The 16,558-nt window shown below is 55.2% G+C and overlaps 1 protein-coding gene across 1 annotated transcript in view; it reads right to left on the reverse strand.

Moving 5' to 3' along the window:
- The window catches only part of PKD1L1 (polycystin 1 like 1, transient receptor potential channel interacting), a 115,331-nt gene that overhangs the window by 95,164 nt on the left and 3,609 nt on the right, over positions 1-16,558 (reverse strand). The window contains 2 exon segments of the mRNA XM_043588424.1: positions 1,103-1,236; positions 13,080-13,203. Of these exon segments, the coding sequence (XP_043444359.1) occupies positions 1,103-1,236; positions 13,080-13,203 (258 nt within the window).

Raw genomic sequence — 16,558 nt, forward strand, 5'->3', positions numbered from 1 at the left:
TGGGGACAACCCCCAGGGCCGGCTGAGCATGTGGGTCACCAGAGCAGGTGTGGGTGGGGCACCCACACCAGGTCCACGACAAACCCACGGTACCAGGGTCCACTTGTGTCTGGGAACGCACCCCAACGAACTTCTCCCGAACCCTGCTCTCAGATCATTACAAGTTCCCCGTTGCAGACATCCTTCCGGATTAACCTGAAACGATCCCTATGAACTTTCACAAAGTGGCAGCTGAGCCTGGAAGAGCTCCCAACAGGAACAGAATGGGCTGACAGAGGTTAATTTTCAGATACAAATGCCCTTAGAGGTACTGTGTACAGGACAGGGGACCTCCTGGGGAATACTGGAAACCCCACGACAAGTACGAGGGACCACGTGGGGAGTACTGGGGACCCTGTATAGAATACTGCGTGCAGACCTCTATGAGGAGTACTGGGGACCCCATGGGGGTTACTGGGAACCCCAAAGAGGAGTTCTGGGGACCCACATGGGGAGTACCAGAAACAGCTGCAGGATAATCTCTGCCAAGGGGCGGGGAGGTTCTGGGAGCTTCTGCAGAAGGGGCTCCTTCCCATCAGGACAAAGGCAGAGCTCTGGGCTGGCAGCAGTCAGAGCTCACTGCATCGGGCACAGGTAGCCTCGTTCTCAGGGCCCGCCGCACCCCACGCTGCTTGCTGTGCCCCAGCTTCTCCTAGGACACTCCCCACCTCCTCATGCCACTAAGACCGTCTGTCCCGTTCTCTCCACCCCAACTGCTGTGGGCCGTTCTGATAGCCAGACACAGACGCACCTGCTCAGACGTCCAGGTAGTCTAGTCTTACCAGTAGAGGCCTTCAAAGAGCTCCCCCGGGGCCCCCAAATAGGGTTTCGGCTCCCTGGGAGCCCCCTGGGGTGCAGCCCGTCCCCACTTCTGTCTCCGGAACGCATCCCGGCTTCTCACGACAGGATTCCAGATCTGCAAGTGAACCCCGCTCCCTGGACGTGGCACACAGGGCTGAAACCACATCTGGCCGGCTCCTACCGCACCCAGGAGGCTTTCCAAGGCTACACCGGACACGCGTGCTGCTCAGGGAGCAAACCCGAGCTCCCCAGATGCCAATACCTTGTCCCACGACACCAGCGACACCAGCGAGGGTGGTTTCTCCAGTCCCGGGTCTCCTTCCGCCCGTGTCCGCGCACCCAGAGGACGGCTGGACTCGTCGGTGTTCATAAAAGGCGCAGGATTAGCGCGGACCTCTGGGGAAAAGAACAAACGAGGTGTGGGGACTGCAGTGTTCGATGAGGAGACCCGACCTCACACACGGGTTAATGCCCCCTGCTCTCCAGGTGGGTCAGGAGTCCTGTGCCCGTGGGCTCTGCCTGTGAGGGCGGCTGTGTGTATTCGGTGTTTCTTCCTTTTCATCCTCACCTGGCACAGCGTCTCAGAGGTAAACAAACACAGGCTACGTCAGGCAAGTCCAAGGCCAGAGCTCCTGCTCACCACCCGACCCTGAGGGCCCTCCCTCTCTCCTCCAGGGCTCAGGGCAGAGAGGATGAGGTCAAGGGCTCCCGAATCAGGGAGATGGGCACAAAATGGGAGGAACCACAGTCATGGGACTGGGCAGGGATTTGCTGGGTAAACATGAAGACCAAGAAGATGCCCCCAAATTTATAAGCCAGGATGCTCCCACCTGAGGGCTCTGGGCGTGCCCAGCCCTGCCCAGCTCCCTGCTCCCAGCTCCCTGCTCCCAGCCCTGCCCGGCTCCCAGCTCCCTGATCCCAGCTGTCAGTTCCCCACTCCCAGCCCCGCCCAGCTGCCAGCTCCCAGCCAGGCCTGTGTCCACCCTCCACCTGCCTCCATATGCCGAGAGCAGGCAGAACACATGTTAGAAAGAGAGCCAGGGTTCCAAACGGACCCCCTTAGGCCAAGTCACCAAACCAGGGCTTCACCCCTAACTGCTGTTCCAGCTTCCTCCAGAAATAGTCTTGGGGCTCTTGGCGGGGGGCCTCAGTCGGTTAAGCGTCCCACTCTTGATTTCAGCTCAGGTCATGATCTCATGGTCGTGAGTTCGAGCCCCACATCAAGCTCTGCACTGACAGCATGGAGCCTACTTGGGACTCTCTCTCTCTCCCTCTCTCTGTGCCCCTCCCCTCTGCTCACATGCTCTCTCAAAAATAAAAACGCAGACATTAAAAAAAAAAAAAAAAAGAGCCAGACGCTTAACCGACTGAGCCACTCAGGCCCCCCTGGTGGCATTTCTTTTTAAGTGCTTAATCTCTGCCATGTGCGCACACTTTTTTCCTCTTGCTGATTCCCTTCTACTGTATTGAATTCCCTGCCCATGAACCTGTAGTTTGCAAAACCCAGATGTAGGGCGGGTCCCTGCCTCTGGACGTTCTGACCCAGGCTGCAGTCTGTCTATGATGTGAAGCAGGTAGGAGAGGAGGGTGGCCACGGCTTTCTAAATGGTGCATTTAAATTCTCCTGCAAGGCTGAAGCCCGGCTCTCACAGGGCTACCAAAAATTCCAGTAGCAACTGGTGACCGGGAGGAGAGGCAGGGAGCCGAGCAGGAAGCCGAATAAACATCTGCCTTCTTGATGGAAAAGAGAGTGAGAGGGAGGGACATGGCGTCTGCTCCTCTGTCCCGGCCGACAAGGTTCAAGAACCTGGAACGCTCTTTCTCTACCTGCTTGGTGACATCTCGCCTCTTCTGCCTTTCCCTCCTGCTCCTGCTCCAGCACGACCTGGGGTGCGACCTGGGGTGCGGCACGACCTGGGGTGCGGATGGTTCCAGTACCATCCTCAGTGCCTCAGCCACTGCCGGCTCCTCCCACCCTCAAGGTCAAGGAGCAAAGAGCACCCTCTTGGACCACCCACTTCAGATTCCCCCACTGGCGTCCCAGTAAAAACTGACAGTGGGGAAAACCTGACTGACTTTTAAGTGGATACAGGTGAAACACATTTGTGTGAACTAATTTAAGTTTGCCGGTTTAATTAAGATAGACCTGTGTTTAGAGTTATCGGCATTAAATATGAAACCTCGATTCTACCCAGGTTTACTAAAGTCAAATAAGCTTGTGTTATCTCTGTTGCAATTTCTTTTTTTTAAAACTTTTTTTTTTTTAACATTTATTTTTATTTTTGGGACAGAGAGAGACAGAGCATGAACGGGGGAGGGGCAGAGAGAGAGGGAGACACAGAATCGGAAACAGGCTCCAGGCTCTGAGCCGTCAGCCCAGAGCCTGACGCGGGGCTCGAACTCACGGACCGTGAGATCGTGACCTGGCTGAAGTCGGACGCTTAACCGACTGCGCCACCCAGGCGCCCCTCTGTTGCAATTTCTTAGCAAAAAGATGACTTAAGGTGATGGTTAATTTTGTCTGTCTCAAAGTTTTCATGGGTAACTGTTAAGATGGCTTTCGGAGTCTTTGGTAACCTGAAACTTTAAGGTTTTGCATGATAAATGGGACTGAACTCATTGGACACCTGGGTCTTTTCCACATGGGATGGAGTTGCTGAAGCTCTGATAACCGAACATACGTTTGCACTTTTAACCTCTTATTGCAGAGGAACTACGGCTATTTGGGTGTATTGGACCATAAACGGAAGCAGTTTAACTTTTCTCTCTACCTAAACCCTCTAAAATTCAAACAGTCTCAGGGAGTGTTCTTTCTTTCGTGGCAATTACAATTGTTTGCATAAGTTCAATAAAAATCTGTTTTCCTCGTAACAGGACACCACTGGAAATACTGGCTATTTTACCAAGACTTTGCCTGGAATGTTCTATTTGAGACTGACCTGCATAGACTCAGATATGACCATCCGGCTTTAAGGAGCTAAGGTTGACTTTATGAAACACGGAGCCATAAAGCCCCTGGGATATGTGGGCCTGATACCTTGCTTACGGAGTTCCCAGCAGCCTCACCAGGTGAGCAAAGAAAGTCACTTCCTGGCAGGTGCAGGAAACGCAGGATGTCTTGGGGACCTCATGGAGAGGAATTTGCCCAATTCCACAGGAATTTCAGGCCTGTCTGACAGAAGTACTTGGCTTGGCTTCTGGCCTGGAGAAGCTACTAAGAGTGCAATCTGGAGAATTCCGTATAAAAGATTCCGGCAAAACAAACTTTAAGACATCCATATGATCAACCACTGTTCTTGCTGAACTTACGTAAATAATTAGGTCAAGTTTGTTAAAACTGGACTTGTTCTACAGACGAATCGGTCTTGATTTGGCCATCTCTGGAAATGACGGTTTTTAGAGAGAAAAACCATGTTTCTGTAACGCACCCTTATGGCTGTCAAATTCTAGTTCCGATTGTCTTTAAGTGTTTGTTTGCCTAAACTGGACGACTTGAGGTAAACATCAGAAAAACTGTCGCAATAGCACAGGTATGGACAATCTTCTTATCCTGTGGGGATGGTAACAGGACCCCATGGGCATATCGTTTAAACAACTGGGAAATGGGATGGATTCGCCTAACAGTTGTACGTAAAAAGACTTTTCTCACTGTAGACCTATCAGCCAATAAAGACTACAGTGCTTTAATAAATTATTCACTTCAGGCTGGGTGAATTCATAAATCTTTAAACATGCCAACAATATTCTCCCTAAACCTGATCTGACAGTTCCTAGAAACCCACCCCATACAACCCCAAAGACCTTGTTTTCTCAAAGGATGCAAAGTCTAATACAACAGGGGATTTAACTCCAAAATAAAAGGGCCCCTGCTGGGTCATATTATGCAGTGAAGTTAGAGGGGCACTCTTCATGGGCTCCTGTACCTAAAATAAAACCTGTATCCCCTTCACAGGAAATCAATGAGCAAACTAATATGCCTTCTTTTCAAAAAAATTTTTTTTTTGACATTTATTCATTTTTGAAAGGCAGAGAGAGACAGAGTGCAGATGGGGGAGGACCAGAAAGAGAGGGAGACACAGAATCCGAAGCAGGCTCCAGGCTCCAAGCGGTCAGCACAGAGCCCAACGCGGGGCTCGAACTCACGGACCGCGAGATCATGACCTGAGCTGAAGTCGGCCGCTTAACCGACTGAGCCTCCCGGTCGCCCCTAATTTGCCTTCTTATTTCTGTGAGCCTGTGGAAGACCTCAAACCTCTCTTAGGATGCTTGTACCTTTCTTCTTCGTTCTCCATTCCCCATTTCTACTAACAATTCCTTCTTGCAATGGGCCACTCAAAAGGACCACCACAGACCTGTGGTGTAACCTGTGAGTTACAAGCCAGAAAGACCAATCCGATTGCTGCTGTGTGCTCCCACTCCCATCTGAGGAGGCTTCAAGCCTGACATCTCAAAATCTCACTGGCAGCACCGGGAGACACTGGGTTTGAAATGCGCTCTAACCATTCACCTCTGTTTTTCTTGTTTCTGTAAAGATACCTCTTACTAATTAGCTGAGTGTTTACTAAACAAAGCAGCGTCTATAGGACGGCCACGCACTGCCTGTTACACAGTGGAGGCTTTAAACGGCTCTCAAGATAACATTACGGTATTAAATACGAAAATAACTCCAATGCATAAAACCGTTCTACAAACCAGAATGGCACGAGATGTGCTGACCGCTGCACGACGTGGAACTTACACTCTCGTACAAACAAAATGCTGTGTGTATGCTCCAGATGACCAGAGAAACGTTTCTGGATTTCTGCCTGACGCAGACACTCCACTTGCTCTGAAACAATCCCTCTTTCCTTCAGTGATTGGTCAAACTCCTGGACTGGAAGATGTTCGTCAGCTACCAAAGGGCTTATTTGGGCTGATCTTTCTAGTTGTTCTAATTACGTTTTGCCGTTTTCCCCTGTGTCTCCCTGCCTGGTGCCAAGACTCATCACTGCAATGACTTCGGGCCAGCAGATGATCCTCTCTACTCAAGAAGGTTCACACACGTTGCCCACGTTGGATTCAGCTGCCTCCGCCTTTTGTAACTCCCCTATATGTTTCCCAGCTGACCCATATTCACCCGTATGGCTGGGGACGTCTCTACACCCCCGCTCAGCGGGAAGAAGCCACAGAAGACGAGACCTTCCACCTGCAGCAACCCTGAAGATCTCAGGGTCAAAATTGTTCAGGGGGGATATGATGAGGGAGCGTGGGGCGGGCTGAGGGCAGAGCACAGCCTGACAGCCCCCCACCCCCACCCCCACCGTGGATCTGTGTGATGTTCCTCGGACACTCCTGGCCGCCTAAGGACACAGGAAGGGGGTTCAAGTGCTTGCTGTGGTGACGTGGGAAACTGAGGCAAACGAAACATCAAATCCCGTTACTGCCTACGGCTCACTGACTAGTCCTTGAAACCGGCACAGTGACCTCCTTCGAGGGGCTCAGCTGCCTCCATGATGACACTTTGCGGGGGACAAAAGGGAATCTCAGCTTCACATCACCCCACCTCGAGGACCCTGTAAGTCTCCTTCCTTTATTTCAACTGCCCCAGGACACACGCTGGCATCATGCTCCAGGCTTAGGGCCCCCAATATACGCCCGAGGGGTCTCAGGACTGAGGTTTTACTAAACGGTAATAAATGGCGTTTCCCTGGCCACAGCGACCCCCTGAAGGTCCTGGAAACCTTGCTTCCAAAATTCCTAAGAGACTTACTCTATCCCTGCCCCCTCCCAAGCTGAGGGTATGTGATGAGTTACCCGTCACGACCCCAGTGTAGCTCCTCCTGCCCAGGGGTCCTGTCCCCGTGCTTTAATAAATCACCTTTATGCACCAAAGGCATCTTCAAGAATTCTTTCTTGGCGGTCAGTTCCGGACTACCCCCCACCATCATCACCCCAAAACTTTATCATACCCATTGTGACGCTCGAACTCATGACCCCATTATCAAGGGTGCAGGCTCCACTGACTGAGCCAGCTGGCACCCCGGAATTTGGTTGTTTCACCCAAGCACTGCACACGGTTGAAAACCACTAAAGCTGACGCCGGGTTCAAGGGCGTGCATGACGCCATCTTCTCTAGCCGTGTAGATGTTTTGAAAACATTCCCACTGAGCCCTGGCCTTGCACAGAGCCTGGAGGGCACTATGCTCAGCAGCCCCCAGAGCGGGGCCGGGAATGTGAGTGGAAAGGAGGCGGTGCTCTGGGCTGGTTTCCGTCCTGTCTCCTTCACCACCAGCCTCCGGCCCCTATCAGCCACACTCACAGCTGGTGGCAGGACGCCAAACCGTGGGTTCTGGAGCCTGGCCACCAGGGCTGGCCCATCCCCAGCACCACCAGGCAGTAACACCGGCTTCAACCTTCCCCAACTTTCGGATTCGATATCGAATCCAATTTAAATTTCTGAGTCAACGCCCCTATTTAATGTCAAGAGTGCAGTGGATTCATATCTCAGGCTCATAAAAGCTGAACAAGATTAACCCGCAGCCACGTTGCTGAGGCTTCTTCAAAACTACACACAGACAAATATGCCAACCCAGGGATGACACAGTCCCCTGCCTGAACGTCCACGAGCACGTCTGTGAACGACCACGGAGAATAAAGTGACTTCCGTTTCTCTGAAACCCATCGATTCCCAGAAGTACTGTGGTCAGGTTAGCAGAAGAAAAATCTGACCTCCTAAACGACTGAAAATGTCCCCAAACTGGAAAAATCACATGGAAACATCCTGAAGATACATGGTCATAAAATTACATGAACAGAAATCACCAAAGGAGGAAGGAGTTAGATGACCAAAATCCATTCGCCACCATTGTCAGGTAAGAATCAGGAGAGTGGGTTTCGCGTTGTTTTCAACACCGACCCCCGAGCCCCGGCCACCAACACACACCATTAAATCTGGCTCATGTGCTAGACTGTGAAGTTCCTCACGTGTAACCGAGTGCATGGCCCAGAGCCGAGAACTCAAACATTCCCTTCTACCTACAGTAACACCGGAAATTAAGTTTCAGGCAACCATTTAAGATTTTTATTTTAAATGTTTTTTTACCTATTTTGAGAGAGAGAGAGAGAGAGAGAGAGAGAGAGAGAGAGAAAGCAGGGGAATGGCAGACAGAGGGAGAGAGAGAATCCCAAGCAGGCTCCACGCACAGCCCGATTTGGGGCTCGAACTCACGAACCAGAAGATCACGATCTGAGCCGAAATCAAGAGTCAGACGCTTACTGAGCCACCCAGGGGTCCCTAAAATTTTTATTTTAAAAGACAATGGACATACTGTCCTGCGCTGTGGCCGTGAAACATCCCCCAGTAACCTGGACGCCCCCATCACATGGCTCCAGGTCGGGGGAGCCTCACAGACTCAGTGGTTCTCAAGCGTGCAGCCCCTGGACCAGCCACGGCACCCCCCACCCAGACCTGCCTGAAGCAGAAACCCCATAATCTGGTTTCAGCGAGCCCCACGCCGCGGTGAATGCCCGGTGATGCCCTCTTGAGTTTGGGGATCCCAGGAGAGGTGGGTAAGGAAGGCTCTGGGTCCAGTGTCCTGAAGCCCAGACCTGTCACCTGCCGGCAAGCTGGGGGCAAGCCAGCGGCCTCTTATTCTCTACTTCCTCACCCGGAAAACCCAGCTAGGACGGTCCCTCCACGAGGCACAGGCAGGGATGAACTCAGTGCCGTGAACTTGGCTCCCCTTCCCAGGCCCTTACCGACTGGCGCTCCATGGAGGCAGGGGGGATGAGGACCCCCGTGCTCCTCGGCTCTTGCTCTCGGGGGCTGGGCACCGCGCGAGGACCAGCAGCAGGCAGTCCGGACGTACCTGACAGGGTGGGACAAACGGGGGTGGGCACCAAGTATGGCCATCCAGCACCCGCTCTGCCATCCGCACCTGGATTTCTTGCATAAATTAATGAAGCACACAGTTGGCTTCACGTGGATGGAAAGTTGCTTCTGTGGTTTTTTGACCATTTTCCAAGTTTGGGGCCTGTTTTCACACTGTCAGTCGAAACAGATTTTTCACCTCATTTTACTATTAAAACAGGGTCCCTCCCTCCCTCCCCACCACCTCCAGGTGGTCAGCAGCGGGGGGGGGGGGGGGGGGGGCGGGGAGCAGAGAGCAGAGCAGGCCAGGCCCCTGCCCCCCTCCCGCTGCACCTCCCCTCGCCAGCCCACACTCCTCTGTGTGGACCTGACCACTGTGGAAAGGAAGGGCCCAGACTGGCGGTTATGAGACTGTGCACCGTGTGACAGTCACAAAGCATGGTGCCAGCACATCCCTCCCCTGTAATCCCCACAGAGGACCAGGGAGGGAGAGCGCAGGCACTTTTTTTTTGTTTTTTAGTTTAGTTATTTTGTGAGAGGGAGAGTACAAGCAGAGGAGGGACAGAGAAAGAAGGGGAGAAAGAGCATCCCAAGCAGGCTCCGCACTGTCAGTGCAGGGCCCAATGTGGCGCTCAAACTCACGAACCGTGAGATCATGATCTGAGCTGAAACCAGGCGTCACAGGCTTAACTGACTGAGCACCCCGGCACCCCAGTGCAGGTGCTTTTTGCAGTGAGACCAGGGAGACCCTGGAAGACAGGCAACTTGGCTCAACGTGGTGCAAACAGAGCCAACAATTCACGTTGCCCTCCCGCGTTCCCAGAGGGGACGCCCGCAGACCCTGGGACACAGCTCAGAGGCCCAGGCCCCTGGGTACAGTGGTGCCCAGGACCAGTATGGGGCACTGGTCGCTCCACTACATGCTGTGGCTCCTCGGGGCCAGGGGCACCTGTGCCTGAGTCCATGGGGCTGCTGGCCATCCAGGAAGATCCACATGCAGTGAGTCAAATAGCCCTGAACCGAGGTGTGGGGACGGGGGTCCTGACCAGACAGGGGGTGCCATTTGGGGATGTCACCCAAGGGCTGTCCGGGCCCTGTGTCTGCACCGCAGGCGTGAACCCCACTCCCTGGGGCTGGGTCTCGCCTCCCCGTGAAAACACATGCAGACTTCGTGGTCATCCCTCACTTCTCTGAGCATCTGTGGAGTTGGGAGGGTATATCCTTTAATTTAAACCAGGCTTCTACAAAGACAAAACCCCACTTTTACAAAACCTCGAAACCTGCCTCTTGATGCAGTGCCCTGAGAAGCTGCCGCTAGAGGGCAGACAGGGACCTCGGGGACCCGGGTGAGGCTGGGTTCTGATGACGGTGGTCCTCGGCTGAGGGCCCCTGCTCAGCTTCTGCGTAATCCCAAGGACAACTTCCCACCCCTAACCACACCTGTCTTCCGCGGGCCAGGCGAGCAAGAGAATGAAAACAGGAAACGACCATTTGGCATCGTGCGCACCGTATCTCATGGTATCTCATGGTATCTCATGGTATCGCAAGACTAGAGGGGTCTCTGCCAAGGGCAGGAGCAGATCAAACAGGAAGCCCCAGGGGGCCTTCTCCCACACCAGGGGCCTGCGGCGAGGCCTGCCCACCACGCGGGGGGCCGGTGCCAAGAGCCTGCAGACCACACCTGATGCGGTCCGCCCTCTGCAGGGGAGCCTCACGGGGGGGGGGGGGGGCGGTGTACAGGGGTGTGCAGGCGGCACAGCAATTGCGCCCGGAGAGGTCAAAATCTTCTCCGCTACAAAACGGGGAGGGGGGTTAAGAGGAAAGTTTAAATATGAGACTCCCTGGCCAGGGTGGGCCCTGCTCTGGCCCTTTCCCAGAGGATGTGTGTTCATGAGAGTGCCCCTGGGCGAGACAGCATGGCTCACATGTCCGAGCTGTGCAGACAAGACGGCGAGAGCCAAACAGTTCCCGGCAGCGGAAATGAAGCTCTTCCCTCTCCAGAGCGGGGCGGGGCCGGCCAGGCCGGGGCGAAGCTGGGGACCCGGCGCTGGCTCTGGCTGTGACTGGACCACTACCCCCATCTGCCTGGCTTCTCTCCTTTTCCTGAGGGTAAAGGGGGCACAGGTCACTGGGGTGACTCAGCCCCCAGGACGTCCTCCTCCGCAGCCACAGCCTCACAGAAGTTGGTATGGGAGACACCTCTGCTGATGGGTGCTAGCCAGTGAAACGTGGACACATCCAAAGCCACGGAGACCCTCATGCGAACAGAGGCACCGGGCAGGAGAGCAGGGGCCCCCTCGCACGCAGGGGCCTCCTCGCACACAGAGGCACCGGGCAGGAGAGCAAAAGAATCTGCATCTGGCTGGGCCCTTGCGGGGAAATTGCCAGAACAGCTATTTACACGCCTTGCCTTGTTCTTTCCTCGTGTTTGTTCTTTCGGTTGCCCCAACTACCCGTCTAAGGTCTGGGAATGCTCCTTGCCAAGGTCCTTCAAGAGGATTTCCACCCCACCCCCAGCTCCTCAGTAAAACTGACACATCACAAAATCCCCAGAAGGTTCCAGTGAGTCCGGTTAGGTGCAGAGCCAGGGCCGTGCCCGTAACCGTTCTGCCTGGAAGTGGACCGTGGGTCCTAAGCGCAAGATCTCAGGGCTGGGAGGCATCAGAAGTCAAGCACACACGCCACAGTCTCACTCACACATACACACACACACACACACACACACACACACACACACACCCCACATGCACACAACAGACACACGAACATATACACACAGGCACACAGCACGTACACACAAGCACGCACTCACACAAACATGCCAGCACACCCCCCACGCTTGCACACACACTCACACGGACACACGCACGTGCAGGCACACAGACATGTTAAGTCGAACTCCGTGGTGTGGTGGGCACAGGGCACAATACAATCCCCTCCCTCTCTGCAAACAGACCAGCCGCTGTCTGCTTTCAGTGACTCTGGAGACCCCAAGGGGCGAGGTCAACAACCCCCTCCTCAATATGTTTCCTGTCCTTCTAAGGACAAAGAAATCACCCCACAGAGGGACACAGGGACACACATGACAAGAGTGCCTGCAGCAAGGCCTTGGGAGCTGGCTGGAGCGATTTAGAATCGAAGAAAAACAAGGCGATAAAAACATCAGGGGGAACAAAGTCACAGCCAAAATCAGCCAGTTTGGGGGCAACACTGATGTGACACAAGACAGAGAAATTTTCAGCCAGGACCACGGCCACCTGGTTGGAGGTGGGGCCTCTGTTCACACGGGTTTCTTCGATACAAGGGTGGTGCCTGCCCAGACAGACTCAGAGCTAAGTGGGCACAGGGCTCATGCAAACTCCACTGAAGGACAGATTCCTTTCGCCTTCAAAGGGCTCTGGGGGGTGGACAGTGATGAAAGTGGGAGCATTTTCGGGAGAGGGGCTGGGCGTGAGGAGTGAAGGGACACGAGGGTACATGCAGGTGCGGGCTGCCTGACTCCGCTCTCAGCGGCCGGGCACCCGAAGGGGGCCACCTCACTGACCCTGTGTCGGGGGTAGGGGTGTGGAAGCCACATGGCCAGCAGGTGGTCGACGGCAGAGTCGATGACCCAGCTGTGCTGGTGCATAGGGAGCGTGCGGAGGGAAGATGGAGTAGAGTCTGTGGCCCTGGTGACGCCCGGCTTGCCCTGGGCTCTGCCCTGCACTCCGCACAAGGGACATGAGAAAAGAGCTCCACTCCATCCATGCGGGCAGCAGGTGGTTCTGGGATCCCCGCGGGCATTCCGGGTTTGCAGGAAGAGCGAAGGGCACTTTGCGGGGGTGAGGACAGCCCCCGCAGCCCGAATCCTCCTGCTTCCTTGGGCTTTACTGCAGAGACACCCGGAGACCCCGGTGCTGCCCCACCCCACCTGAGCTAGCCCGGGCCCCCAGTGCAGATGCACGTCCTTCAGGTGATGACCAGTCCAGCAGTGACCTTCAGAGCTCACGCCCTTTTGTGGCACAAAGACGGAGAAGTGGCAGGTTTGGCACCGGCAGTGCCAGAGGCCAGGCACGCAGGCTGAAGTCACGGGGGTCCTCCCTGCCATGGGCTGGGTTCAAGTCGGGCTAATGCTCATTTCTGTGCACAGTTCTCTGAGCAACTCCCTGAAAAGTTCCCACTTTCCCAATGCTCAAGTAAGAGTAGAATATTCCTAAGAAAATTCCCGAATGCATGCTTTAAATACAGACTGTGGGGGTACCGGGCTGGCTGTCGGTGGAGTGTGCAACTCTTGACCTCAGGGTCGAGTTTGAGCCCCACGCTGGGTGTAGGTATTACTTAGAAATAAAATCTTTAAAAATAGTAACATAAAATACAGCTTATCAAATTCCCTAAGACCAGGGCTGCTCACCTCTCTGAGTCATCAGAAACGCCTTTAGAGGCCTCCTGGGCCCTTGGGACCCAGGTGCTTCCTGGTGTCCCCGGGTCATGACCCCGGCCACAGCAGCCAGCTGGCCAGCTTCCTCCTGAGCCCCCTGGAAGACAGGGAAGTAGGGGAGAATATGCTCGTTCCTGGACACACGGCCAACACAGGAGAGCAGAAAACCCACTGGCAATATGCTCCCCATCAGAAAGGCTTGCTTCCCTAACTCACAAAGCTGCTCTCATCCAGTCACCTGGAGTAGGTGGGGGTCCTTGTGTGTCCGCCTGCCCCTGGCCAGCACCCGAGGGGGAGAGGGCATCTGGCAGCAGATAAGTCTGGGAAAACACTGCAACCACGGATACTACATTTGGGAGGAGAGAAGGACTGACTGGGAGTCCACACAGGACCCTTAGGGCCACCCCAGCTGTTCCCCCGACTCCTCTGCGGCCCCCAGGGCTGCCTGAGTCCTCCCACAATAAGCGTCTCTCTTTTTTCACTATTGGTCAGTTCCCTTGATTCTTTATGTTGACATTTTAGTTTAATATAAAGGATCTTACAAAAGGTTGTCTTATTTTGTGTTTTACCTAGAAAACTAGACCGCCCTTCTGTGTGGCCTGGGGTTGTTTATGGGTGTGCACATCACTGGAGAAGACAGTGGTGTCAACTGGGGGCACCAGAAGTTCCTTCCCAGGCTGGGGGAGGGGGATCCTGAGAGAAAGACTGAGAAGGCTGCAGGGGCACCGGAAGCTCCCTGCGGGAGGGGGGGGAAGGGGAAGGGAGGGAGAGAGGGTCCCTGGAGAAAGACTAAGGAGGCTGCGCGTTCGACTTAGGCAAATTCCTCTGAATCCTGTGATTTCTAGAACATTGCTGGGGCCCTGCAGCCCAGCAGGGCAGGTGAGTAAACAGGGCCTGGAGCCCCTGGTGGGCTCAGCACACAGGCCCTGCACATGGCCCCCTCCCCAGCGCCTCTGGCCCCCTTCGTCCTTTCCCCACGGGGAAATGTGTACCTTCCGGCTTTACCGGTGACGGGCTTTAAAGTGAGCTGTGTGCAAATACCCACCGAGTTGGCAAACAGTCCCTCTCCAGAGCCCTGGGGCTGGCACCTTCCTGTCAAATATGAGGACCCCTGTGAGCCAACATCTGCTCCTGCAGGCAGGGGACCGGGCCGGGCGTTTTCTTCCCAGGAGTCGGGGATGGAGCTCCAGGGGTCAGAGCCAACCCAAGATGCTGGGCGTGATAAGGAACCGAGGGGAATAAGGTCCCTGCGCTGTCCCCTGGGCCAGCCGCAGCCACCTGGGCTACTTGAGTTTAATTAAATACGTAAAATTTAGCGTCTCCATCACATCAGCCACGTTTCAAGGTCAGTGTCAGACATGGGATTTGTGGGTGCTCGGAGCGCTGCGGCCGGTGAACAGGGGCCACCACCGTGTCACTTGTGAGGGCGGAAGGACGCCCGGAGGTGAGGGTGGCGCTCTCTGCAGGGCCTTCTCAGCTGTGCTCAGTACAGACACTCCAGAGGGAATCAGTTAGCAGCTTTCTCTAAGAAATGGCCCCGGAAGCCCCTCGGCAGGAGCCACGGAAGCTCTGCCAGGACGTCCCCCACCAGTCCTGGAGGCTTCTCCGCACAACTTCCCTCCCTGCACCAGGACCAAACCCCTGGGAGAACCTTCCGGAAGGCAAAGCACCCTATGCAGCCTCCACCCCTCCTTTGTGTTCGCTAAGTTCTGATGAACAAAAGCCATCTACTCAGAACTGTTCGGAGCCACAAATTCTATTTGGGATTTAGTGCTCAGTTTTGGTGCTACCTCTGAGCTAACACTCGACTTAACTGAGGCTTGCCGGTTCCAGGGAAGGCTCAGGGCAGCTAAGACACACACGGCGGCTTGACGGTGGCACTGCGTGAGGTCCCCACCGCCAGCGCTCAGGCAGGCCCGCGTACTTGCATACCACACCGAGCGCCCAACACCTCGGGAATGCTGTTCCTCATGGCTGGTGGCCTTTCCCTGCTCTCAGTTTGATCCGGGCCCTGCTGTTACCATAGGACTCAGTTTCCCCGCTCTGAACGGAGCTTAGCCAGGTACCCACGTGGCAGGCCGGCACCAATGGCAATGCCCGGCACCCCACCTCTTATGGAGCAAACCGCGTCTTCGTGGGCTCCACTCCTGGAGGCCCGCATGGACGGGCACGCACTGCCCATCTCGAGATGCTCCGACCTCGGGCCCCCATGGCGCCCGCCCCACCCCAACCATGCTCTTGTCTTGACTCAGCACCGAAGTGTGCGTGGGGAGAATTTGGTAATTAAGTTCCAGCCGTGAGGGGAGGGCAAAGATCCTGGTAAAGGGGACCCTACCTTCCTCTGGGCTGCTCCCAGGAATGGGCTGCGGCAAGGACAGCAGGGGCAGGAGCAGGGGCAGGGCTCGGACGAGCGCCCTCCAGCCAGGTCCCATGCAGACCGCTTCCAGGGGGCCTCCCGCTCGCAGCCCTAACCTCTGCACGCAGGACAGCCGTCCCCTGTCCTGAGAGGGGCAGTGAGCCTGGCCCTTAACACCCTGACAGCTGACCAATCACGAGCGAGCTCGGGGGTGGGTGGAGCTGGGGGGGTCTCACCCACTCACTCCCAGCCCCCCCTGATGGGCGGCCCACCTGGTGCTAACGTGCGCAGGGCAGAGGGTGAGTCCTGCGTGAGCCTCCACCGTGAGGCTCCACCGTGAGGCTCCACCGTAGCTCCAGCAAGGCGATGCCCTGAATAGAGTGTGCGACGGGGACACAGAGCCGGCACCTCGCGTTGCCAGCAGAGGGCGCCCACGGGACACTTTCCGAGCAGGTTTCCAGGTAGGAAAAACACATTCCCTATGCCTGCAACTAAAACAGCAACTGTCTTACACACTCAGATACTTGTTGAATGAGCACGCGGCACCTGTCCCTCTAAAATCTTCCCAATTCCCCCACGGCCTTCAAAAGTAAACTAAACATCCACAGATCACTCTTCACACACCTCAACAAGTTGATCGCGAATGCCTCGGTACCCTGGCCACTTGGCAGGGCGGACATCCTGACAGCCTGTTTTCTAATTGTTCTCTCCTCCCCACCTCCTCCTGCCGCCCGCCCCCTTCTCCTCCTCCCTCTTCCCTCCTCTGCTGCTCTCCCACTCCTTCCTTCTCTCCCTCCCTCTCCTCTCCTTCCCCCCTCCCTCCCTCTCCCCTCCACCCCTCTTTCCCTCTCCGTCTGCAAAGCTGCACAGAACAATTCCACGGACAGGACACAGAAGTCACAGAAGTCACAGAAGTCATTATTCAGCACTAAAGATTTAGGGATCACTTTGATTTTTCTCTTAAAAAATACGTTACGAACGGTAAATTAACACAACCACTTTAGCACGTATCTTGTTCCAAGGCAGCAATTTAAAAAGCGCAACACGTAGGGTGGGGGAATTTATTAGGGTCCAAAATACGTGTTATGTGTGAGCA

The sequence above is a fragment of the Prionailurus bengalensis genome, chromosome A2, assembly GCF_016509475.1.
Source record: "Prionailurus bengalensis isolate Pbe53 chromosome A2, Fcat_Pben_1.1_paternal_pri, whole genome shotgun sequence".
Classification (NCBI taxonomy): Eukaryota; Metazoa; Chordata; class Mammalia; order Carnivora; family Felidae; genus Prionailurus; species Prionailurus bengalensis.